At 44.7% G+C, this 25,948-nt stretch overlaps 2 protein-coding genes across 2 annotated transcripts; both read left to right on the top strand.

Annotated features, from left to right (window-relative positions):
• The first annotated feature begins 6,132 nt into the window (after nucleotides 1–6,132).
• LOC119629489 (uncharacterized) lies at nucleotides 6,133–9,480 on the top strand. Its single transcript, XM_038015429.2, has 2 exons — nucleotides 6,133–7,207; nucleotides 7,528–9,480. Exons 1-2 carry the CDS (start codon nucleotides 7,073–7,075, stop codon nucleotides 9,463–9,465), a joined length of 2,073 nt encoding a protein of 690 aa, XP_037871357.1. The 5' UTR covers nucleotides 6,133–7,072; the 3' UTR covers nucleotides 9,466–9,480.
• A 10,513-nt stretch (nucleotides 9,481–19,993) lies between these two features.
• Nucleotides 19,994–20,647, top strand: LOC101741139 (uncharacterized). The gene has a single exon (XM_004922809.1). It carries the CDS (start codon nucleotides 19,994–19,996, stop codon nucleotides 20,645–20,647), a length of 654 nt encoding a protein of 217 aa, XP_004922866.1.
• Nucleotides 20,648–25,948: the final 5,301 nt, after the last annotated feature.

Genomic DNA, 25,948 nt, shown 5'->3' with positions numbered 1-25,948 from the left:
CGGGTCCGCCAAGCGGCGAGACCACGCCTCCAGCACGGACCGCCGAGAGTGGAGCCTCCGCGCTCGAACTACACCTTCGCCGGGGCGCCCTTCCCCCCTAGAGCGAAGGTCGCTACGCCACCGGTAATCGGCAGCGAGCGCCTCCGCCTCCAGGTCCCAGGGTGGCGCCCCGGCGAGCAAGCACGCCGCCTCGAAGGAGACGGTGCGGTATCCTCGGATCGCCCTGACCGCGATCGCGCGCTGCGGACGTCGCAGCGCCGCGACGTTCTTGCGGGTCAGGGCGTGGCACCATACGGGAGCCCCGTATAGTGCCATCGACCGCACCACCCCCATGCAGAGGCGGCGCGCCACCTGATCGGGACCCCCGACGTTTGGAAGCAGCCGGCTCAAAGAGCCGGCCGTCGCCATCAGTCGAGGGCCCAACTTCGCAAAGTGAGCGCGGAAGTTCCACCGACCATCCAGTTCGAGGCCGAGGTACCGAAGACCGGTCACCCCGACCCCGACGCGGACGCCTCCGATCACGAGGTGGGCACCCAGAGGCGGCGCTCGTCCCGGCCCGTGAAACAACAGGGCCTGGGTTTTGTCGAGCGCCACCTCGAGTCCCAGCCGTCGGATCCTTGTGACGACGTGTGCCACGCCTGCGCACGCCAGACGGGCAGACTCCCGGTAGTCCCTCCCCGGAGCCACGACCAACGTGTCGTCGGCGTAACATATTACGCTCAGCCCGGGGAGGGGACCCCGTACGACGCCCCGCAGGACCCAGTCGTAGCCGATGTTCCACAGCAGGGGGCCCAGGACAGACCCCTGCGGAACACCGCGCTCGACCGGAAAGCGGTACATCGCCCCACCGTGTCCGATGCACTGGATCGACCTGCCCTCGAGGTAGGAGCCGATCAGTCGGCGGAGGTATGCGGGGACGCCGTGATACTCCAGCGCCCCCGCGATCACCGACCAGGGCAGGGTGTTGAAGGCGTTCCTTACATCTAAAGATAACGCCATCGCCACCCCGCCCCGGGATACGGCTTCGTCGGAGAGGGCCCGCACGCGCAGAATTGCGTCGATAGTCGAGCGGCCCTCTCTGAAGCCGTATTGCTCCGCCGAAAGAGACGGCGCAGCCTGCCCTGCTTTTTTTAACGGAGACGCAGATATCTGCTCCGGATGATACCTCATACCTTAAATACCCCGGCTACGTATTGGAGCACAACTTCCTGCGTAAGTTGAAGGCTGCGGGGCCGTAGCCGAATCTACGCGTGCCTCTACAGGTCCCACAGCAGTGATGCAGGTTCAGCTCTGTTTGAGCATGTGCAAGAGGGGACTAACCGCGTGCTTGAGCAGTACCCGTCTGCGGAGGTGGTGGTTCTTGGAGACTTACGCTCACCACCAAGAGTGGTTGGGATCCAGAACCACTGACCTCCCGGGTCGGACTGCCTACGATTTCGCTTTGGCCTACGGCTTCTCCCAGCTGGTGACACAGCCCACCCGTGTCCCAGATATCGAGGGGCACGAGCCTTCTTTGTTGGACCTTCTGCTGACCACAGATCCGGCCGGATACAGTGTGGTGGTCGACGCTCCGCTTGGATCGTCTGATCACTGCCTTATTCGTGCTGCCGTACCACTCTCTCGTCCTGATCGTCGAACGACGACCAGGTATCGAAGAGTTTGGCGGTATATGTCAGCAGATTGGGATGGATTGCGTGAATTTTACGCATCCTACCCATGGGGGCGGTTCTGCTTTTCCTCTGCTGATCCTGACGTCTGTGCGGACCGTCTTAAAGACGTGGTGCTCCAGGGGATGGAATTGTTTATTCCCTCCTCTGAAGTGCCCGTTGGGGGTCGCAGCAGACCCTGGTATAACAATGCCAGCAGGGATGCTGCACAACTCAAGCGGTCCGCATACGTGGCATGGGATAATGCCAGGAGACGTCGGGATCCTAACATCTCGGGGGAAAGGCGGAAATATAACGCCGCTTCCAGGTCCTACAAGAAGGTAATTGCCAAGGCGAAGTCGGAGCACGTCGCTAGAGTTGGCGAGCGATTGAAGAGCTATCCCTCCGGGAGCCGTGCTTTTTGGTCGCTCGCCAAAGCTGCAGAAGGAAACTTCTGCAGGTCTAGTCTCCCACCACTGCGCAAGTCCGATGACAGTCTGGCCCACAGCGCGAAAGAGAAGGCTGACCTTCTGGTCAAACTCTTCGCCTCGAACTCGACTGTGGACGACGGGGGTGCCACACCACCGAACATCCCCCGGTGTGATAGCTCCCTGCCGGATATCTGCTTCACACAGTGTGCAGTCAGGCGGGAGCTCCGACTCCTGGACGTCCATAAGTCGAGTGGGCCAGACGGCATCCCCGCAGTGGTTTTGAAAACGTGCGCCCCTGAGCTGACACCTGCGCTAACGCGTTTGTATCGCCTCTCTTATTGCACTAACAGGGTTCCGTCTTCATGGAAGACCGCCCACGTCCACCCTATCCCCAAGAAGGGTGAGCGGTCGGACCCATCGAGCTACAGGCGTATCGCGATAACTTCCTTGCTTTCCAAGGTGATGGAGCGAATTATAAATACACAACTCCTGAAGTATCTTGAAGATCGCCAGCTAATCAGTGACCGACAGTACGGTTTCCATCACGGTCGCTCAGCTGGCGATCTTCTTGTATACCTTACTCACAGGTGGGCTGAAGCCTTGGAGAGCAAGGGCGAGGCTCTTGCTGTGAGCCTTGATATCGCGAAGGCCTTCGACAGGGTCTGGCATAGGGCACTTCTATCGAAGTTACCATCTTACGGAATCCCCGAGGGTCTCTGCAAGTGGATCGCTAGCTTTTTGGGTGGGCGGAGCATCACGGTCGTTGTAGACGGTGACTGTTCTGATACCATGACCATTAACGCTGGCGTTCCACAAGGTTCGGTGCTCTCCCCCACGCTTTTCATCCTGTATATCAATGACATGCTGTCTATTGATGGCATGCATTGCTATGCAGACGATAGCACGGGGGATGCGCGATATATCGGCCATCAGAGTCTCTCTCGGAGCGTGGTGCAAGAGAGACGATCAAAACTTGTGTCTGAAGTGGAGAACTCTCTGGGACGAGTCTCCGAACCCGATAAAGACACAAGTTTGCGCGTTCACTGCGAAGAAGGACCCCTTTGTCATGGCGCCGCAATTCCAAGGAGTATCCCTGCAACCTTCCGAGAGTATCGGGATACTTGGGGTCGACATTTCGAGCGATGTCCAGTTTCGGAGTCATTTGGAAGGCAAAGCCAAGTTGGCGTCCAAAATGCTGGGAGTCCTCAACAGAGCGAAGCGGTACTTCACGCCTGGACAAAGACTTTTGCTTTATAAAGCACAAGTCCGGCCTCGCGTGGAGTACTGCTCCCATCTCTGGGCCGGGGCTCCCAAATACCAGCTTCTTCCATTTGACTCCATACAGAGGAGGGCCGTTCGGATTGTCGATAATCCCATTCTCTCGGATCGTTTGGAGCCTCTGGGTCTGCGGAGGGACTTCGGTTCCCTCTGTATTTTGTACCGTATGTTCCATGGGGAGTGCTCTGAGGAATTGTTCGAGATGATACCAGCATCTCGTTTTTACCATCGCACCACCCGCCACCGGAGTAGAGTTCATCCATACTACCTGGAGCCACTGCGGACATCCACAGTGCGTTTCCAGAGATCTTTTTTGCCACGTACCATCCGGCTATGGAATGAGCTCCCCTCCACGGTGTTTCCCGAGCGCTATGACATGTCCTTCTTCAAACGAGGCTTATGGAGAGTATTAAGCGGTAGGCAGCGGCTTGGCTTTGCCCCTGGCATTGCTGAAGTCCATGGGCGACGGTAACCACTCACCATCAGGTGGGCTGTATGCCAGTCTGCCTACAAAGAAGGACTGTTAATTCAAACGGGATACCCGAAAGCTGACAAGGCATTCGTAATGCTATATGTAATTAACAATTTTTCAGACCAGAGAGACGAAACCGCTCTTTACAATGACCTTTCACTATTAAGACAAGGAAACAGCACACCCATTGAGTTTTTTGAAAAATGCCAGAACCTCTTCAGTACCATAATGACTTACGTCACATTGCATGAAACGATTAGCACCACTATTGAGGCTAAACATGAATTATACAAAAAAATTAACGTTACAATCTTTTGTGAGAGGGCTTAGAGAACCTCTGGGGTCACGTATTCGATGTATGAGACCCAATACAATTGAAAAGGCACTGGAATTTGTCCAAGAGGAACATAATTTATTTACAACAATGTAATGAAAACGCTGACAAACGCCATTCATATACGCCGCAACAGCAGACCCGTGGGCCACCTAAAGTTCCCGGGTTCACCGTCTTCACGCCACCTAAACCATTTAACATTATGCCACAGCCGCAATCGTATAGACCGATAATGATGCAACCGCAAGCCGGTTACCAGCCGCCTAACAACTTTTACCAGCCGCGGATGCCCGTCGCACACAGCAGATGTTCCGCGCGTCTCCACCTACCTACAACCCCCAAATGGCATTTAGATTTCCTTCGCGTAATAACCCCCAATATATTGGACCGAAACCAATGAGCGGAGTTAGTCATTTTGTTATCAAAACGCTTTCGCCTACGATGTTGGGACATGACTGGCATAAATTCGGGAATCCACCACCGTCAAATTATTTCAAAACGCGCGAAATCTAATATAAGAAATTCTCGTGTCACAGTTTTCGTTGCCATACTCCTCCGAAACGGCTTGACCGATTTTGATGAAATTTTTTGTGCTTATCCGGTATCTATGAGAATCGGCCAACATCTATTTTTCATCCCCCTAAATGTTAGGGGTAGTCCTACCCTAAATTTTATTTTTTATTTTTTAGACAAAATTTTTAATTTCTATTTTTTTATGATACAACATACAAAAATACATACAACTCTAAATTTGCACTTTTTTATCACCAACCCTTGCTTTTTAATAGTCATTTTCATAATTTTATCATTTTCTATCCCGCTCGATAACATCAATTATTATCACTTGGTAAGTTATCCCCTCCATGTGTCACTTCTCACCCTGTAAACAGCACGGAGTAGAGATGTTACCTCTACAGTTTTCGGCTATTTTTAGTGTTTATGCTTCAAGCGTAGTAGTTAAACATTTTTAGTTCATCGCCTTGCATGTCAGATGGAAAATGTACAAAAAAATTGCCTGAAGATTTCACTAACGATACAATCACAAATGTCGACGGATATCCAATATATCGTCGGAGGAATCCAGATAATGGCGGACAATCATTTATTAAAAACATCAGCAATACAGACATTGATATTGACAATCGTTGGGTCGTGCCATATTCGCCCCTGCTGAGCAAAACATACAATGCTCATATTAATGTTGAGTTCTGCAGCTCTGTGAAGAGCATCAAATACATTTGCAATTATGTCCATAAAGGCAGTGACATGGCGGTGTTTAGAGTGGAAAATATGAATGTACCATGGCACACAAACATTCGCTTGAGGCGTTGAACAGGACATTGAAAGATATTAAAAACAACGACAAACTATTTGGTTGCACTCTGTTAGTTCTTACAGGTGACTTCAGACAAACACTTCCCGTCATTCCACGTTCAACATACGCTGATGAAATCAACGCCTGCTTAAAATCATCGACATTGTGGCGTAATGTTGAAATAGTACAGCTGAAAGTAAATATGCGCGTTCAAATGCTTCAAGATCCATCCGCTGAAACATTCTCAAAACAACTCTTAGATATCGGTGATGGAAAAGTCACTATAGCTGAAACTGGATACATAAAATTAGCGAATGATTTCTGCACTATCATTGATTCGCAAGATGCTCTCATTGAACAAGTATTACCCGATGTACACACGAATTACATAAATCTCGAGTGGCTTGCAGAAAGAGCAATGTTAGCTGCAAAAAATGTGGACCTTGACATTTTAAATCTGAAGATACAACAGTTTTTGCCAGGGGACTTGGTATCATATAAATCAAATCAAATCAAATCAAATCAAATAAAAAAATTTTTATTCAACATAAATGAAAGTACATACTTGTTGAACGTCAAAAGAACTACCGCCAATTCACAAGAACTAGCCTCCGTCCTGAGAAGAATTGGCAAGAAACTCAGCGGGCATGTTTTTTTTTTTTTTTTTTTTTAATAAATTGTTATTTTTTTTTTTTTTAATATTACATTATTTTTTTTAAATATGAGTTTTTTACAATGAGTATTATAACGTAACAATTACTACAATATTGAAATGCCCGGAGCGAGCAACTCATTCCCACTTTGTGCAATCTTCTAGATAATCATTGACTTTATAGTAAGCTTTATTGCACAGATGTTCTTTAACAGTTTTCTTAAACCTATGTATATGTAGGTTCTGAACATCTTGTGGGATTTTGTTGTACAGGCGCACAGACAAACACCCGAATGAATTTCGTATCTTATGTAACCTACTCATCGGCACAACAAGCTTGTGTTTGTTCCTAGTATTTCTATTATGTATGTCCGACTTTTTAGGAAACTCCTCAATATGTTTACGAACATACATCAAATTTTCAAAAATGTACTGGGATGGCATAGTGAGAACTTTAATTTCTTTAAAGATCATTGGGCGTTTTTTACCCGCTTTTTTTAAAGTCGCGAACATAAACCAAAACACTTTTAAATCATAGTGCTTCCAATCATATTTAATATTATGTGGTTATTTTAATTCATAACAATGGGAAAATGGAAATAAAAGTAAAATGAAATTCATATTTTAAGTTGACTATTTGTCCTAATTACTAAATATGACCGCTCAGTAAGTTAAAATATCACTCCGTGGTATTTTCGTAAAGTCAACCTGACTGATATCCGATAAGTGGGTGTGCATGTTGCGTTCTCTTTCTCGCCCATTGTCGTAAAACAGGTTTGGTTGCGCTCGCGCAGGTAGCTAGCTTATCTTACTACAACGCAGTCCTTCGTCATCCGTCGTAGCGATCTGTGTTTTACTGTGTTCCCATTGTGTTCTGAGTCTACTAATTACCTACTGCTTGTTTACTGGATTTTGTTTGCCTTCGTGTTGGATTTGGCTGTGAAATGGAACGACGAAATAGTTGTGTGTCGTGTGAGCGATCAGTTCTACGTCGTAGAAGACATCGTCTTACACAAATGTTTTTAGAAAGATATCATGACTATGCAGTACTATTATTACAAGAAATAATGCCACGGGAGGTAAGTTTCTCAATATTTATTATATATATTAAACATTCCTGTTATATACATCCTGTAACAAAAGCTAGGCAGCTATTTTTTCTTTCGGGATTTCCATTTTGGTTCCATAGAAAAAGTTGTTTATGACGGTTAGAATGCCCCCTAAAATATTACTACACTACATTGTATGAATAAGTACTCACAGCCACGTCAGCCAGCTGTGACGTCATACCAGTCCTTTTCAACCATTGAAACTGTTCATTCCTTGGTCATAGTGTATTTCGTTGTGACCTTTATTATTATGATTATCAATTAATAACCGTAAAATAAACTTGTTACAGATTGCATTTGATGGAACACTATCAATATGCAACCCTTGCTGGCTGAGATTTTATCGCGCAGTGCAAGTCCGGCCAGTAGACGATCCATTACCTCAGCAAGTTCAAGAACCATTACCCCAGCAAGTACAAGAAGAGGAAGTCCAAGAAATAGTAGTTGACGTTCAACAACAACAAGACATAGGTCTTATGACTATTCCTGGATATTTGCGTGTATCTAATACTGCTCGACGCTGTGTTTTTCAAAACTGCAGAAACGTACCAGCAAATGCTGTGCCAAAATATGTCAGGTTACATTTTTTTCGTATTAATAAGCTATTCATACCAAAACTTGCTCGAGTTTGCCAACCCCATATGATAAACAATGAATGGGAAGATCTACTTAATGAGCAAATACCTCTTCATGAAAACTTTAATAGTGCTCATGTTCTCGATATTATCGAGCTGTATGAATGGAGATTGGAACGAGGAACTCAGTTGGACTTCGAAAATATTGAGGAGATAGATGACAATGAACTACATTTTTATACGGGTATGGATAAAATTCAATTCAATAATATTTTGAATCAAACATCTTCTCTACGTGATAGAACCAACAGTTCTGCTACTGTTTTGGGACTGTATTTAGTTAAAATAAGAACAGGTGAACCAGACGAGCGTATAGCTTCTATGTTTAATATGTCGAGAAGAACATTGGAACGAAAACTAAAAATAGCTCGAGAATGTTTATCTGAAGAGTTTGTTCCCCGCCATCTGGGTTTGGATCACATGACGAGAGAAGATGTAGTAGCTCGCAACTTAACCATCCCGAGTCATATTTTTGGAGGTAACCAGAATGAACCTGCGGCCATTCTTGTGTGTGATGGAACATACATATACGTGCAAAAAAGCTCCAACTTCCTTTTTCAGAGAAGAACGTATAGCCTGCACAAATTCCGCAACTTAATAAAACCCTTTTTAATTGTATGCACAGACGGCTATATTGTAGACGTATTAGGCCCGTATCCAGCTATTACTACGGATGCCGAAATAATGCGTCACATGATGGAGGAGGAAGTTTGGTATTGGTTTCTGAACGCCAACGATATTTTCATATTGGACCGCGGCTTTAGAGACTCTATCCCTGCCATCGAAGAGCATGGATATGATGCACATATGCCGCCAACAAGGACGAGAGGAGAGCAGTTGAGCACAGTAGATGCAAATAAATCACGTCTAATCACTATGTGTCGTTGGGTGGTAGAGACTATTAATGGTCGCTTTAAAAAAGACTTCAAAATATTCCGCCATGTTTATTTTAATGTAGCGCTTACAAATATGATGACTGATTTTAAAATAACTGCAGCACTTATCAATGCCACTTATCAGCCATATAGAGATAACGCTCATGCCGCAGAGTTTATAAATATAATAAATGAGAATATAAATAGAGAAAATGAATTGGTTGATTACGTGATTCGAAACAACTTAAACAGGCAAAGAGTTGCATTCACGCCGATAGAGGCAAACAATCCCGAATTAAGAGATTTTCCACAATTAACTTACGACGAGCTATTTTTATTTACCTTGGGAATATACCATTTGAAATTGGCCAAATTTTATTGCCATGAACACATGCGGCCAAACGGAGTGTATATAATGGAATTATACCATCGCAGAGAGTTGGTAGAAAATAAAATATTAATACGAGGCAGAATACAGTCTCGTCACATAAGAGCAAAACGCTATTATACATATATACTAATAAATCCGGCATTGCAAGGAAGACAAAGCCTCGAAGGGTATTACTGTTCCTGTATACACGGCCGCCGCACTGTAGGGAGTTGCGCGCACATCGCCAGTGTGGTATACTTTTTATCTTGGGCTATATATCAAGAAGAATTTCACGCACCTGCGGCGTTTTTAGACGAAACTCTTGTAGATTTGGATGCGGCAGAATAAAAGTAAAGAGAAAAACATGTTTTTTTTATTCCTTTTTTCCTCTTGAATTATTGCACAAAAAAGTAAAAAAAAATATATTTTTTTAATGTCCAGTTTCTCCTTATTCCCACGGCTCACAGATATGGGACCTATACCATTGTAAACTAGATTCAATTGCCTATCCACCAGACCTAATTTCATTTTTGTTCGCTGTAGGTAAGTGTCCCATACAAAGGTGCCCGATGTCTTTTCTCCCTCAGGGATTCCCTTGAGTGCATGTTATAAATAGCGCGTATAGCTCTTTTCTGCAGAATAAATATCGTTTCTACATCGGCCGCATTGCCCCATAGCAAAATGCCATAGGACATGACACTGTGGAAGTAACTAAAGTAAACTAAACGAGCCGTGTCCGCGTTTGTTAACATTCTAATTTTTTTTACTGCGTATGCTGCAGAGCTGAGCTTACTCGCCAATTTATGAATATGAGGTCCCCATTGCAGTTTGGAGTCCACTGTTATACCAAGAAATACGGTTGACTCAACAAGCTCCAATGATTCCTCAGAAACAATTACATCACTATCCACTTGTCTCACATTTAAAGATGGTTTAATACATTTTAAAGTAAATTTAATACATTTAGTTTTCTTACTATTCAATAATAGGTTATTGATACGGAACCAATGAACCACACACGAAATGGCATCATTCACTTCGTCATAGACTTGTAATTGTCGTTTAATTTTAAATAATAAAGATGTATCATCTGCGAATAATACGACCTCGTGTCGGGATTCAATAAAACTAGGTAAATCGTTTATATATATTAGAAATAAAAAAGGACCCAAAATGGAACCCTGAGGTACACCCATTTTCAACAAGGTACCTATAAATATATTGATACAGTTTGCGATGGCACTGAAGCTATAAATTTTCCAACAGAGTTTTTGAACTCACTGGATTTGCCAGGCATGCCACCACATAAGTTACAATTGAAGGTTGGATCTCCAATTATTTTGCTTCGTAATTTGAACCCGCCACGGCTATGCAACGGTACGCGATTAGTCATTAAAAAAATAATGAAAAAAGTTATCGAAGGCACCATTTTCAATGGTAAGTTTCGAGGTGAAAATATATTGATACCACGAATACCTTTTATACCCACAGATGTGCCAATTCAATTTAAGCGTATTCAATTTCCGATTAGATTGGCATTTGCAATGACTATTAATAAATCCCAAGGCCAAACAATGTCTGTTTGTGGCTTAGATTTGAGCACACCATGTTTTTCACACGGAAAATTATACGTTGCATGCTCTCGAGTGGGTAAACCATCAAGTTTGTTTGTATTAACTAAAGACGGGCTAACAAAAAATATTGTTCACGCTGCAGCATTAAGGGATAAATATTATGTAATGAATTAATTATTTATATAATTATTACTTTTAATAAATTAAAACAATTAATGTTTGGTGTTTTTTTATTTTTAAACAACATTCCCTCATCTTTCACAGCGCTCCAGGCCTTTTTCACTCATATTCCACATCCTTTTACACTTCCAATAAGTTAGTAAATTTTTTTCTACACTAGAAATTCTCTAGAAATCTTATATATGGCAAGACAACGTTTGCCGGGTCAGCTAGTAAATTATAATATTATGACGGACAATGACGACATATATTACCACTCTGACCCGTATACTGAAACGAACGATTATTACTATGACTATAACACATATTACGATAAAAGCCCGTTTGAATACGAATATAAGAACACGTACCCTGATGACCTTGGGCAACATCAGTACTCGGGAAATGCGTTGGAGGGTCCTCAACCTTCAACCAGTCAATACAACCAAAATGAATCGTACCCTGATGACCTTGGGCAACATCAGTACTCGGGAAATGCGTTGGAGGGTCCTCAACCTTCAACCAGTCAATACAACCAAAATGAATTGGATTTTCACTAAGGTCGAACCGAACTCGAACCAAAATAGAACTTAAAGTTCATTCTAAAAGAGAATTACGTTATATACAGATGTCCGAACCACCATTTAAATTTCTAGTAGATACTGGCGCAAATCAATCGTTTATCAGCCCTGAAGCCGTGCAGAAGTATTTTTCACACGTACCTCTCAACCGAGACCCTTTCGAGGTTACGAATTCACGTATCACGAGCACCCACGACTTCTCAATAACATTACCTAACTTTATAAAACTTAATGAATAAAAAGATATTAAATTGTTGTTGTTATTTAATTGTTGTTGTTAGGACCTGACCTATTAGACGGAGCTTAAATCGATCTGAAACGCAATTTTCTTATTACCGATCATGCTTGTACACACTCACACAAAACATGTACTTTTTTTTTTTTTTTTTTTTCGGGTAGAGGGCCGAACCTCCTACGAGGTCCCCGCGCAAAAGGGGCGCGCGGGGTATGTGAGACTCTACGATCTGCATGGTGTTATGAGCAGACCAACATGTACTGCACACCCACGACCTCTGGCGCTGCTAAAAAGCCCACCACTTCCAGCCCTGTCACCACAACCGTAGCAGCGCAGGGCGCGGCTAGGACTTTTATCAAAAGACCAGACGCAAAGAGGAGATCACTCGATAACATGGACATATATGAAAAACAACAACAGAACTACGCTGCACTATCGAGTGAACAGCTCCTCCAGGGGATAATGAAGACCTTCGAGGATATACCCTCGAAAGTCCAGGAGTACTGTTATAATATCCGATTACAACACGATCAATATAAAGTAAACTGCTGACCTAGCCTCAGTTGTTTACTTCGTTTCTAAGTAATGACGCAAATCAAAAGTTCGTCAGCATTTCCGTTACCACAGAAAGGCAGATCGGTTTGAAACCTCGTGGTGGACACTTATCTAAAACGTGACAAACTTGTACTTTCTTATAATAAAATTACTTTTTTTCCAGTTTCTGTAAAAAGTGTTTTTTTAAAAAGTCTCCATCATCCCACCCGTAACATTGGTGTCAGAAGTGGGATGGTGTGGTAGACTCGCGAAATATCAAATTTAAACACGTGTCCACGTCGCCGCATCTCACATAAAAAGTACAAAGTCTTACCATACCAAAGTAAAACCGTGAACTTCTGTATGTGTAAAAACTGTGAACATCTGTGCAAAAACTGAATAACACAAACTCTATCGATCGGAATCCAGAAATCCACTGTATCGAAAACAGACTATCAAAATTGCTCCTTTTTTTTTTTTTTTCGGGTAGAGGGCCGAACCTCCTACGAGGTCCCCGCGCAAAAGGGGCGCGCGGGGTATGTGAGACTCAACGATCTGCATGGTGTTGTGAGCAGACCGCGGGCCCAAGGATTTTAGGACCCACCCACTAAACGACTCCCCTGCACTCTTACACCCGACGTCCGATCCCCTCCGAGGTCAGAACCCGGATGAGGTAGGGGGGCTACCGCGGTCAACACTACAACCAGACGGCGCGGCTCACCCCAAGGACGCCCAGCCGACGGAGCCTTCGAGGCGAATCGAAGGCTCTGAAACGTCGGCCGTCTCGGTACGGCAGCCCGTCGGGCCGCGCAGACGGTGCCGCTGGTGTCCCGGAATACCCCGCTGGACCAGAACCAGCCTGCCGGGTCGGGACGCGATACACCGTCGACCGGTCGCTCTATTCACTCCACGGCAGCGCGCTTGAGTGCTGGTAGCGCGCCGCGCGGCCTCACCCCCTCAGGTCGCCCCTTGACCTTCACCGGGGGGAAGCCGCCACCTACAGGCGCCGGGACGTACGGGCGTATTCCCGCCTCCGGCCCCCGGCTCGACGGCGACGGATCGGTGCGGAAAGGGAAGAGCTCTCCCTCTCTCGCTCCGCCGCCTCCTTCTGCGATATGGTGGACTCGCAGAAGTCGAGCATCGCCTTCCAGGACGCGTCGCTGCCGAGCATCGTAGCCACGACGAGCGGCAGCGAGAGGTCCTCTCCAATGACCGCGACGAGGGCGGCGCGCTGCTCGTCAAATCCAGAGCAACGCGCCAGCGTGTGTTCCGCTGTGTCATCCTCGTCGCGGTCCGCGCAGTGGTGGCACTGCGCCGTCGGTTCCCTTCCGGCTATCTTGTGCAAGTACCGGCCACATTCGTGGCCGGTAAGCATTTGCGTCAGCCGGAAGGTGAGACATCCGCGGTCGCGGCCCACCCAGTCCGCGAGAACCGGGCGGACCGCCTCGACGGTACGGAGGCCGGCCGACGGGTCCGCCAAGCGGCGAGACCACGCCTCCAGCACGGACCGCCGAGAGTGGAGCCTCCGCGCTCGAACTACTCCTTCGCCGGGGCGCCCTTCCCCCCTAGAGCGGAGGTCGCTACGCCACCAGTAATCGGCAGCGAGTGCCTCCGCCTCCAGGTCCCAGGGTGGCGCCCCGGCGAGCAAGCACGCCGCCTCGAAGGAGACGGTGCGGTATCCTCGGATCGCCCTGACCGCGATCGCACGCTGCGGACGTCGCAGCGCCGCGACGTTCTTGCGGGTCAGGGCGTGGCACCATACGGGAGCCCCGTATAGTGCCATCGACCGCACCGGCCGTCGCCATCAGTCGAGGGCCCAACTTCGCAAAGTGAGCGCGGAAGTTCCACCGACCATCCAGTTCAAGGCCGAGGTACCGAAGACCGGTCACCCCGACCCCGACGCGGACGCCTCCGATCACGAGGTGGGCACCCAGAGGCGGCGCCCGTCCCGGCCCGTGAAACAACAGGGCCTGGGTTTTGTCGAGCGCCACCTCGAGCCCCAACCGTCGGATCCTTGTGACGACGTGTGCCACGCCTGCGCACGCCAGACGGGCAGACTCCCGGTAGTCCCTCCCCGGAGCCACGACCAACGTGTCGTCGGCGTAACATATTACGCTCAGCCCGGGGTACGCTCAGCCCGGGGAGGGGACCCCGTACGACGCCCCGCAGGACCCAGTCGTAGCCGATGTTCCACAGCAGGGGCCCCAGAACAGACCCCTGCGGAACACCGCGCTCGACGGGGAAGCGGTACATCGCCCCACCATGTCCGATGCACTGGATCGACCTGCCCTCGAGGTAGGAGCCGATCAGTCGGCGGAGGTATGCGGGGACGCCGTGATACTCCAGCGCCCCCGGGATCACCGACCAGGGCAGGGTGTTGAAGGCGTTCCTTACATCTAAGGATAACGCCATCGCCACCCCGCCCCGGGATACGGTTTCGTCGGAGAGGGCACGCACGCGCAGAATTGCGTCTATCGTCGAGCGGCCCTCTCTGAAGCCGTATTGTTCCGCCGAAAGATCGGGACCCGTCTCGGTCAGGTGCCGGACGATGCGGGCCGCGACGATCCTCTCGAGCATCTTGCCCGCTTCGTCCAGCAACACGATGGGGCGATAGCCCGCGGGTGAGTCCGCGGGGCGCCCGTCCTTCCGCAGAAGGACAAGTCTGCCCGTCTTCCATTTCGACGGGAACCGTCCCGACTCGAGGCACGCTTCGAAAAGCCCCCCGAGCCGGTCCCCTAGGGCCTCGAAGGCCAAGCTCCAGACCCGGCCGTGAACGCCGTCAGGGCCGGGGGCCGCGTCCTTCGCTCTCATTCTGGACACGGCCGCATGGATCTCCGCCCCCGTGATAGGGGGAGGGGGCTCCTCGGCAGCGGGAACGCTGGGGCGACGCGGAGGCGTGCCCCACGTGGCGTCCATCTGGGGGGACTCAAAGTCCCCCCCCCGCTGCCGGCGGGAAAAGCGCGGAAACTATTTCCCGCAGCTGCCGAGGCTGGAGCCGCTCGGTCACCGGGAGCGCCCACGGCTGCAGTTTCTTGCGAACCATCTTGTATGGGCGCCCCCAGGGATCTTCGTCGAGCGACTCCAGGAGAGTCTTCATGCTCTGATCAAAATTGCTCCTTTTTTTTTTTTGACCACTGTATTTTTTTTTTATTTCTTAGTTGTGTGGACGAGCTCACAGCCCACCTGGTGTTAAGTGGTTACTGGAGCCCATAGACATCTACAACGTAAATGCGCCACACACCTTGAGATATTGTTCTAAGGTATCAATATAGTCACAACGGCTGCCCCACCCTTCAAACCGAAACGCATTACTGCTTCACGGCAGAAATAGGCGGGGCGGTGGTACCTACCCGTGCGGACTCACAAGAGGTCCTACCACCAAATTACGCAAATTATAATTTTGCGGGTTTCATTTTTATTACACGATGTTATTCCTTCACCGTGAAATTTAATCGTGAACATTTGTAGAATACGTATTTCATTAGAAAAATTGGTACCCGCCTGCGGGATTTGAACACCGGTGCATCGCTTCAACACGAATGCATCGGACGTCTTATCCGTTAGGCCACGACGACTTCAAATCTTGCCGCTGTATCTAATCCGTGGTAACATCAGCACGACGTGACCGTCGCACCTGCTGTTCCTGGTTTCCTGAGACCTGAGAAAGGTCTACACCGGCTGAACTCTTCGTCCTCTGGCTCACCTGTCTCGCCGTGCTACAGTCATGCTACGCCGATTCCTTATTCTATTGTGAGTAAAATATTCTGATTACATTGTTGCCATAAATGTTTGTTGGAGTTTATTAAAAAAAAAGAAAAAAAAAAAATTATATTTTACTAAAATAGACAGTTTTACCATTACTATTTTTACTATTCCTATTACTATCCCTTTATTCTTATTCCTTGCTAATTCTACTATATTAAATACATCAAAATTAAAATGTCTACTTCCGCCAGCGAAAGTAAACGTGTTCCAATTATCTCTGAGCAATACCCCATGAAAGTCCTGTGTGACTTCATAGATACTTATAGTGGAGAACGTGATACATTGCCTGCATTCTTAACTAATTGCAAGAATGCTCTCGACTTAGCTTCGGAGTCGCAAAAAGAGCTCTTATTAAAGTTCATTGTTTCAAAGCTTCGGGGAAAAGCTCAAATTGCATGTTCAAATAGAATATTTGATAATTACGACAGTTTAAAAGACTTTCTGAGACAAAATTTTGGAGAACGTAAACATTATAACCATTTATTATTAGATTTACAGTCATGCAAACAAAACACCAACGAAACTGTTGCCCAATATGCAATTAGAATCGAAACTTGCCTCACAAATCTTCAAGCGGAAATACATAATTCACATACATTAAAAAAAGAATTACCTGGCCGCATTGCTATGACCGAAGACCTAGCCTTATACACATTAACAATCGGGTTACATACTAACATAAGTAATATAGTTCGCTGTCGTGACCCACAAACATTAAACGCTGCCGTTAATATCGCAATAGAGGAAGAGAAAATTTTGAATACCCAAAAGAACACCACAGTACACATAAAAACTAAATTCTGTAATATTTGTAAAAAAACGGTTCATTTGCAATCGGAATGCTATTTTAATAACAGAGGTAACAACACTCGATTCCAGGAAATAGTGCCGTCTTCATCGAATAAACCTACAAATAATCTGCCTCCTATTATCTGTAGATATTGTAAAAACGTGGCCCATGACATATCAGAGTGTCGAAAGAGACAATTTAATAATTCCAGGAAATTACAACTAAGGTCATCCTATCAAAGACAACATCATGTCGAAACACATGACGCGGATATGTCATCGCCTATACCTACTTGAGAGCACCGAGGAATGTCCCATGATCTACGACATATCTCAGAATAGGAAAACGTCGTTACCCTTCATCGAAGTTCACACATCTCATTCAAAAAATCCCTTAAGACTGCTTGTTGATACGGGTAGCTCTATTTGCCTAGTAAAAGATACAAGTTTATCAAATATTCTATGTCTCGATTCGAATAAAGTTAAATTTAAAGGTATAAACGACTTTGGCTCACATGCCGAAACAAGGGGTAGGTTTATGTTATAATCTATAATATAATAAAAAAAAAAAAAAAAGAATTTCTCTTTTATTTTCATGTCGGTGACAAAGTTAACCTTGATTATGACGGTATTATAGGAACGAACTTTCTTTCTAATTACCGTGCTTCTATATGTTATTCTACGTCTCAATTACAATTACCAGGAAAAACACCCGTGTATTTTGAAATTAACACTGAACCAATTTATGTCATTCCGGGTCGCACAGAAATGATGATTGAATGCCATGTCACAAATCCTGAAATAAAAGAAGGTCTAAGCCTAACGACTAATTTAAGTGACTACCCTAAACTTCTTTTTTCAAAATGTCTCACTCGCGTAAAAACAAATAATAAAATTAATATCTGTTTTAAACACTTCTGAAAGTAAAGTTATTTTAAAGCCAATCAAGTTAGCGTTAGAGCCTGTGTCATATGTATTAGAAAACAACCCTGACGTTTCTCAAAGTATAGCTGAGGAAACTGTCCCTTGCTTTCCAACAACCTTCGCTGACTTAGATACCGATAAGAAGGTCCAAAATGCATTAAGATGTGATCATTTAAATTCAGAAGAAGAGTCTAGCTTACGAAAGTTATGTTCAGGGTTTAATGATCTAGTTTCTAGAAGATCTGTTAACTGCCACTAAAACTATTCAACACGAAATCCGCACTACATCCGAGACTCCTATACATGTTAAACAGTAGTTAAACAGTAGTAGAGTAGACAGATAAAAAATATGTTAGATCACTGGATACGACGATCAATGCGCCGCCCTCGTCACGGTCATAGGAGAGGACCTCTCGCTGCCGCGCGTCGTGGCTACGATGCTCGGGACGGCGATGCTCGACTTCTGCGAGTCCACCATCTCGCAGAAGGAGGCGGCAGAGCGAGAGAGGGAGAGCTCTTCCCTTTCCGCACCGATCCGTCGCCGCCGAGCCGGGGGTCGGAGGCGGGAATACGCCTGTACGTCCCGGCCCCTGTAGGTAGCGGCCTCCCCCCGGTGAAGGTCAAGGGGCGATCTGAGGGGGTAGAGGCCGCGCGGCGCGCTACCGTAAACTGATTGAGGAAGATCGACATGTGACATACCGCGAAATTCAGGCAACTTTAGACATTAACATGAGACCAAAAATGAAAATCGAGATGACTTTGGATGGATAACCCAAACCATCAATTACCACGAAGAGTTCAAATTTTTTTAGGACGATCCAAAAAACTGGCTCGGATTTTGGGGACAATTCCGGAAAGTGCACGAAGACAAGTCGATCAATCCTGAAGTCAAATTTCAGTACCTCTTGCTTGCTTTGAAGAATGGTTTCAGTGCCAGGGCATTGGTGGAGTTTCTCGCCTAGTGCAAAAAACTATGAGAACGCGGCGGATCAGCTTGCAGCAAGGGTTGCTCGGCAGGGTATGTTGATTCAAGTGTACATTAGAGAAATTTTACAGTTAGTTTTGTCTCAAAATAAAAACCAGTTAGATATTAAAATTTTGTATAATAAATTATCTACATATTTGTTGGCATTAGAGTGATTACTAAATTAAAATATGAAACTACTTTAGTTCCATTGGTAGAATCTGCTATTAATATTTTGATAGCCTGGAATAGGACCCAGATAGGTGACAAAAAACAACTGGCATATTCATTAGACTTTATGAAAAACGAGGTCGAAGCTGAGAAGAGGATAAAACTGGCTAGGAATCATTTTAAAATCCCTTCTACCCACAGCAATATAGCCGATCAAGTTACTCCAACGGCCGGAAAAAATTGATAATGGTTAGGAATGTTGTTTATTTTGCAAAAAATCTAATCATATTGTTTATGAGTGCAGCAGGACCACCAAATTTACATTGGAGCAAAAGAGGGAGGCAGTGAAAAAGGCCGGCTGTTGCTAAATATTTCTGAGGAAAGGTTAGTCTGGCTAACAAATGATTTTTTTTTGTTAAATATTTAATTTGTAGTAAGAAACATCCAGTTATTATGTGTGTTACATTACATACTTGAGTGGTTAATGTTACGCATAATAATAAAGTAAAAAAGATGAGAGCGCTGTTAGCGGATCTCAGAGGTCGTATATAAGCAATTCAATAGTTCAGAAAATATTTTACATATTGTTTTTGGAGTTGCTGATCAACCGGAAAAATAACATTTAATTGCTTTGAAGAACAAAATAGTGACATAGACAATAATTTTTCTATGAAAATAAATGCGTTAGATCAGCAAAAATTATGCGGATACCTTCCAAGTGATAATAGTAAATAACTATTTTCATTGTTAGAAAAAAAAAGGTATCAAGATGGTATAGATGCTATGTAGAAAAAGAAAGGTATAGATGCTATCTGTAAAGTATACGAATAAATCTGGGGAACAAAACTCAGCGCGAAAAGTGACCTTGGTACAAACTTTGTTGTTTTGATGTTTTTATTGTTTTACGTTATGTTTTTACGAAGTAGTTATGTCAATTTTATGTGAAATTTTAATGGCATTGGGCTGTCGGCTCATTGATCGACGCTCGACTCGCGAACCTCGGGGGTCGACTCCCATCAGAACCGCGCCTACGACCATCTTTGGCGGCGGATGCGAGGAGAAGCGATGAGACGGAACCGAACACCACTGGAAAGAAGACGGCTCCAGTGAAGACAAAGAATAAGAGGCGGCTTCGGCCATCGCGTTCGCAGGCTGTAGTCCTAAAACTCGACCGGAAGCCATGGAGCGAGGCCTGACATATCGTGACCTTCTGGCGGAGGCACAATCGAAAATCGACGCAGATCTCGGTATCCCCATCCAGCGGACATCGCTGACAGGAGCAAAGATCCTCGTTGTGGCCGGGTATGAAAAAGAGGTAAAGGTGGACCTGCTGGCTGAGAAGCTGCGGGAAATCTTGCCCACGCGAAGAATAACGGTGACAAGACCAGCTGTCACCGCCGCGATTCGCATCAGCGGTTTTGATGACTCCGTATCCCGGGAGGAAGCAGCTGCAGAGCTCGCCAAGGTTGGAGAGTGCTCCGTGGACGCCACGAAGATCGGCGAAATCAAGCCAGGCCCCGGAAGGATGGGCCAGGTTCTCGTCCGCTGCCCAATCGCAGCGGCGAAGAAGATTGTCGCAGTGACGAAGCTGCGTATCGGGTGGAGCGTTGTTCGCGTCCGCCTGCTGGAGACCCGGAGGCTACAACGCTTCCGCTGCCACGCGCTGGGTCATGTGGGCGCCCTGTGTCCGTCGTCGGTTGACCGCAGTCACGACTGCTACGGTGCGGACAGACCGGCCACGTGGCATCCGGGTGCACGCTGGCACCGCGCTGCGCCGTCTGCGCCTCCGCCGGGAGACCAGCGGACCACACTTCGGGGGGCAAGGCCTGTGTAAAGCCTCCGAGAAAACCGAGGAGAGATGACGTCGCTGCACCCGCCGCCGCACCCGTTGCTGCAGACCGAAGCCAACTCGGCGAGACGACGACTCCTACAGACGCCCAGCCTCCGTCGGGCACAAGGAAGACCAACCAGGGCTTTATGAAGACCTGGGCATGCCGATGAACCGAGGAGGAAGTCGTGAGGAGAAGGTCGTGGACCTCGGTTCGTAGGCAGTGAAGGCGGAGCGGGTGGTGCGGGCAGAAAACCCCCGCCCGGCTCCTCCAGGGGCCGCCGATTGCTGGGTGCGGGGGTGCCCGGTGCTCGACACTAAGGTCCTGTTGGGTGGTGGTGCGCTGTGGCTCCGGTGCGCCCCTCACGAGTTGTGGAGATGAGAGGGGGAGAAGTCCCCGGTGGCAGATCCCGCCCAACGTAACATTGGGGTGGTAGCCGGCGAAGGGAGAGCGTGGACCTCGGTTCGCGACCTCTCGCTCTTTTTCCACTGGAGGCGGAGTCCGACATAGCCCGGTCCGACCCCCGTCGGCGGGGTATCCGTTAAGACTGGGATTCCCCATCGATACAAAAAAAAATGTTCCATGGCGCGCTGCTGTACAGCATGTTCAGCAAAATCTGCATTTCATATTTTATTCTTGATAGAATTTATAACGTAAAAATTTAAAATAACTTAATTTTATTGTTTATATTTTATATAATTTATAGTATTTAAGTAGAAATTTTGATATTTCCTATTTATGAAATCATTTCAAATATTCTTTATATTTATATTTGAATTTCCTTAACAATTAGTATTTTTAACCGTCTTCAGAAAAAAAGAAGTTCTAAATTAGTTTCATTTTGTATTATTCTTTTTTATGAATATAGAAATGTTTAATTTTTAGTGAATTAGAAATAGAAAGTGATTCGCTGCCATCAACACCTTCGGCCAGATAGTTGGTTGTGAAGATGGAAGTGGAGAGGATGTCAGGGAAATAACCGGGTATTTTTTTTATTTCTCATGAGTTCGTATTATTTTATATTTGAATTTCCATCGCTATTTTTTTAAAGAATTTCTCAATTAGTTTATTGTGTATAGATATAGTGAGATATAGTCCTAGAGGCCGGAGCCCCAAACGTTGGTTTGAACAGATCTCTGAGCATACCAACGGACCACTTAGCGCTGCACTACACCAGGCAACTGACCGGAACCGATGGAGACTGGCAATCGACAAGCTGAAACGGAGTCACGATCCTCAGCAATGAGGGAGCGATGGAGAAGAAAAAGAAAAATAGTGAGAAAAGATTTTCCTTCGTAAATTTTCGGAAAAGTTCATATTTATCGTGCTCTCTCAAATAGCTTCAGTGCCATCTTAGAGCTGTAGGGGTAAGTCTCATCAGCAGACCAATATAATATATAATGCGTGGATAATACGCAATTCAAATGATCGCTATAGTTTTAATTATATTTCCACATTACTTATAAAAAGGCTGTATGGCCATGCCGAAACCTCCGGTTAAAAATTCCAGTCCAAGGAATTTTATATTTACCTGTACTTCATATTATATCGGAAAATAGCAAATTCAAAAATAGCAACAACTCAGAGTAATGCGCCCATCTTTAATACCGCAAAGCCGCTTATGATACCGAATATTCGGCAAGCTGCGAGGCCGGAGCGCCGGATATTCAGCCTTTTCGGAAATATTCGTGCCCATTCAGGTGTCGTTGCACGTGAGGGTAGATCACGACGACTGGGGGCGTTCGAGAGTTCGCGCGCGTCAGTTTGTTTTTGTTTATGCGTGTCGTTGTGGTTTTATGTTTGAATTGAAAAGAAATGTCATCATCAAAAAAAACGAACGCCAATTTGGCAATATTTTTATTTAAACAGTGACGATAACAAGTACGCGGTATGTTTATTCTGTCAGGTTCAATTTTTTTTTAATTTTTTTTTTATTGCCTAGATGTGTGGACGAGCTCGCAGCCCACCTGGTGTTAAGTGGTTACTGGAACCCATAGACATCTACAACTTAAATGCGCCACACACCTTGAGATATAAGTTCTAAGGTCTCAGTGTAGTTACAACGGCTGCCCCACCCTTCAAACCGAAACGCATTACTGCTTCACGGCAGAAATAGGCGGGGCGGTGGTACCCACCCGTGCGGACTCACAAAAGGTCCTACCACCAGTAAACTCGGGGTGGTGAAGGAAAAAAGGCAGGTACGTAAATTTTTGAAGTTATTGTTTTGCTTTTATTAGACGACATAAAAAATATGAATATTCCTATATTCCTAAAATGATTTTGTTCATAAATCATGACCCATACATTTGGTGGCCAGTTAATTTAAATCAGTATCCGCAGTTTTCAAGATTTGCTAGAATTTATCTTTCAGCACCTGGCAGTAGCGTTTACAGCGAAAGACTATTTTCAGAAGTCGGTCTCGTATACGAAGCCAAGCGGAGTCATCTGTTACCAACAAATGCCGAAAATTTGGTATTCATTTCCCACAATTTGCCACTTGTTAATTTTGAGCATTAAACAAACTAATTAATAAAACAATATCTTTTGACGTGCGATTATAAAAATAAAAGTTGTGGTATTATTTGCCTTATACAAAAGGCCATGAGATTTTTATAAATTTTACCATCCGAAATTCGGCCGGATACTGAATTACTATCCGGTGAAAACATGGCCGGATAGGCCAGATACCGTATAGTTACCGGATATCCGTTTCATCTCTAGTATAAATCCACGGACACTATAGATGATTATCACAATGAAAAGAATAAAGATAACTACGAGAAATGGCTGGTTAATCAATTAATCCCAAACATACCCAGAGTCTGTTCTAGTTATCGACTACGCACCCTATCTCAATAAATATGTTGAAGGACCCCCAATCCAAACACCATTAAACAGGAAATGATCAACTGGTTAAACGGGCATGAAATTCCAGTAGACTCAAAATTGACAAAGCCCCAGATTCATGGTATTATATGTCGGCATAAGGAGAGCTATACAGTTTTCCGTATACTTGCTGAACATGGGCACACTGTATTACGATTGCCACCGTATCATCCGGATTTTAATCCGATTGAAAATGTATGGTCTCAACTGAAAGGTTATGTAGCCTCTAGATTTAATTAACTGACAGATATCAAAGGGTTGAAATAGACAACATATGTCCACTGAGTACAGTACAGTACAAAGCTATCACTCAAATTGGATGAAAATGAAATTCGGTGTACCTCAAGGCAGCGTACTAGGGCCGCTCCTTTTTCTAATTTATATTAATGACTTCCCTAAAGCCATAGAACATCCGATGATTCTCTTTGCCGATGATAGCACCGTCATCTTTACAGAAAAAGAATTAAATTCCTTAGAGTCCGCTATTAACACTACTCTTAAGCTAGTTATAGAATGGTTATTAAGAAACAATTTAGTAATTAACCTAAATAAAACAAAAATTGTCACATACCCACAAGAAATACAACACTCTTTGAAAATAGAATATGATGGGACACATATTGAAGAAGTGAATAGTACTAAATTTCTGGGTATTTGGATTGATAATGATATGAAATGGCAAACACACATTGATACAATATGTAAAAAATTAAACCAATATACGTATGCCTTGTATAAGTTAGCGAAAGTAGTAGACCAATCAGCTGTACTGACAGCTTACCATGCATATGTGGCGTCAACCCTTAGATATCTATACTAATATTATAAAGAGGAAAGATTTGTTTGTTTATTTGTTTCGAATAGGCTCCGAAACTACTGGACCGATTTGAAAAATTCTTTTTCCATTAGAAGCCGACATTGTCCCTGATGAACATAGGCTACTTTTTTTTAAATTTTTTTTTTTTTTGTTTCATGTGTGTTTTAATGTTTCCGAAGCGAAGCGAGGGCGGGTCGCTAGTGCTTTAATATTCTGGGGAAACGCCACTAATACAGAGTACGTATTTAAAGCACAAAAGAAATGTGTGCGTGCTATAGCAAACATTCATGTACCAGACTCATGTAAGCCTTTCTTTCAAAAGTTTAAAATCATGACTTTTACATCGTTATATATTTATGAGGTAGCGATTTTTGTCAAAACGAACAAACATCTGTTTGCAAAACCGCAATCTGTTAGGAATACTTTAAAGATTTCTTCGCTACCTCATAGAACTGCCCTTTAACAAGTTTTTTTAGTATGTCATCAAGAATATTTAATAAACTACCAATAAAAATTTTGAAGACAGTAGATTTACAAGATTTTAAGCAAAAATTGCAAGTATTTTTAATAGATAAGGCTTACTATAGTATGTCAGAATATTTAGACGATAACTTTAGATAATTAAGATGATAAAGTAGAATAATTTAAGTTTTATTTTTTATTTTTATGTAGACTTACACCTAATATTTGTACGCTTTACTAGCAGGACATAGTCATACATTTATTAATATTAGCTTATTAATCTTTGTTAAACTATGACCACAAATAATAATAAAATAAATAAATAGATATGTGGGTATGAATTTAACTACAGTAAAAACATTCTTGGCGGGAAAAGTAAACATGATTGGAACTGAAGAATGGAAAAGGTTCGTGATCATGCAATTAAATGTAAGAATGAATTTCGAAGATTTCAACACGGTCTAGATAATTACACTGATAGACTGGTAATAAATACGGCTGATAACGACAATTATATTGATTCCTTGAGAGCACTGAGAGTGACTCTGAAGGAATTGAGGATTTATAATTGTTTTGTCAGAATGTATCAGTAACATACATGTTTTTTTTTTACTATAATCTAAGGACAACACATAGAAAACACAATTATTTTATAAAAAATAAATAAATAGAATAATCCAAATAAGCAACTGACAATAATTATTTTAACAGCTCTTAATAGGTATCGGACTGTTAGTATTTTGTGCGAAAAGGACAACACTCTACAAAACCGAAATTAGCCGAATGTCTCTTTCTAGCGATTGATGTGCATTATCTCTTGCCCAGTACTAACTATACCACATTGACGACTCGGGGTCTCTAATATCAACCAATAAACAACACAAGTACATACTTAATGTAGTCAATGCATTAACAAAGTTTACCAGGACTTATCCTCTCAAGACGCTGACTACCAGAGACGTAAAAAATTTAAATTACAGCATCAGACTTTTGGATCACCTAAAAGAATTATCACAGACAGATACTGTATTTACTACTGGAGATTTCCAAAAGTATTGTAGAAATGAAGGCATTGTCCAATTATGACTGGCCACCAAAGTGCAATGGGTAAGTTCAGAGGATCTAACAGGTGATTATTGCA

The sequence above is a fragment of the Bombyx mori genome, chromosome 14 (genome assembly GCF_030269925.1).
Source record: "Bombyx mori chromosome 14, ASM3026992v2".
Classification (NCBI taxonomy): Eukaryota; Metazoa; Arthropoda; class Insecta; order Lepidoptera; family Bombycidae; genus Bombyx; species Bombyx mori.
Note: the sequence above shows the minus strand (reverse complement) of the source record. Positions and strands in the feature narration are given on the sequence as shown.

Excerpts from the sequence above, each read along its gene's own strand:
- LOC119629489 (XM_038015429.2), top strand. The coding sequence starts at position 7,073 with ATGGAACGACGAAATAGTTGTGTGTCGTGTGAGCGATCAGTTCTACGT. Across the intron at positions 7,208-7,527 it reads AAGAAATAATGCCACGGGAG|ATTGCATTTGATGGAACACT; the intron begins GTAAGTTTCTCA and ends AACTTGTTACAG.
- LOC101741139 (XM_004922809.1), top strand. The coding sequence starts at position 19,994 with ATGGAGCGAGGCCTGACATATCGTGACCTTCTGGCGGAGGCACAATCG.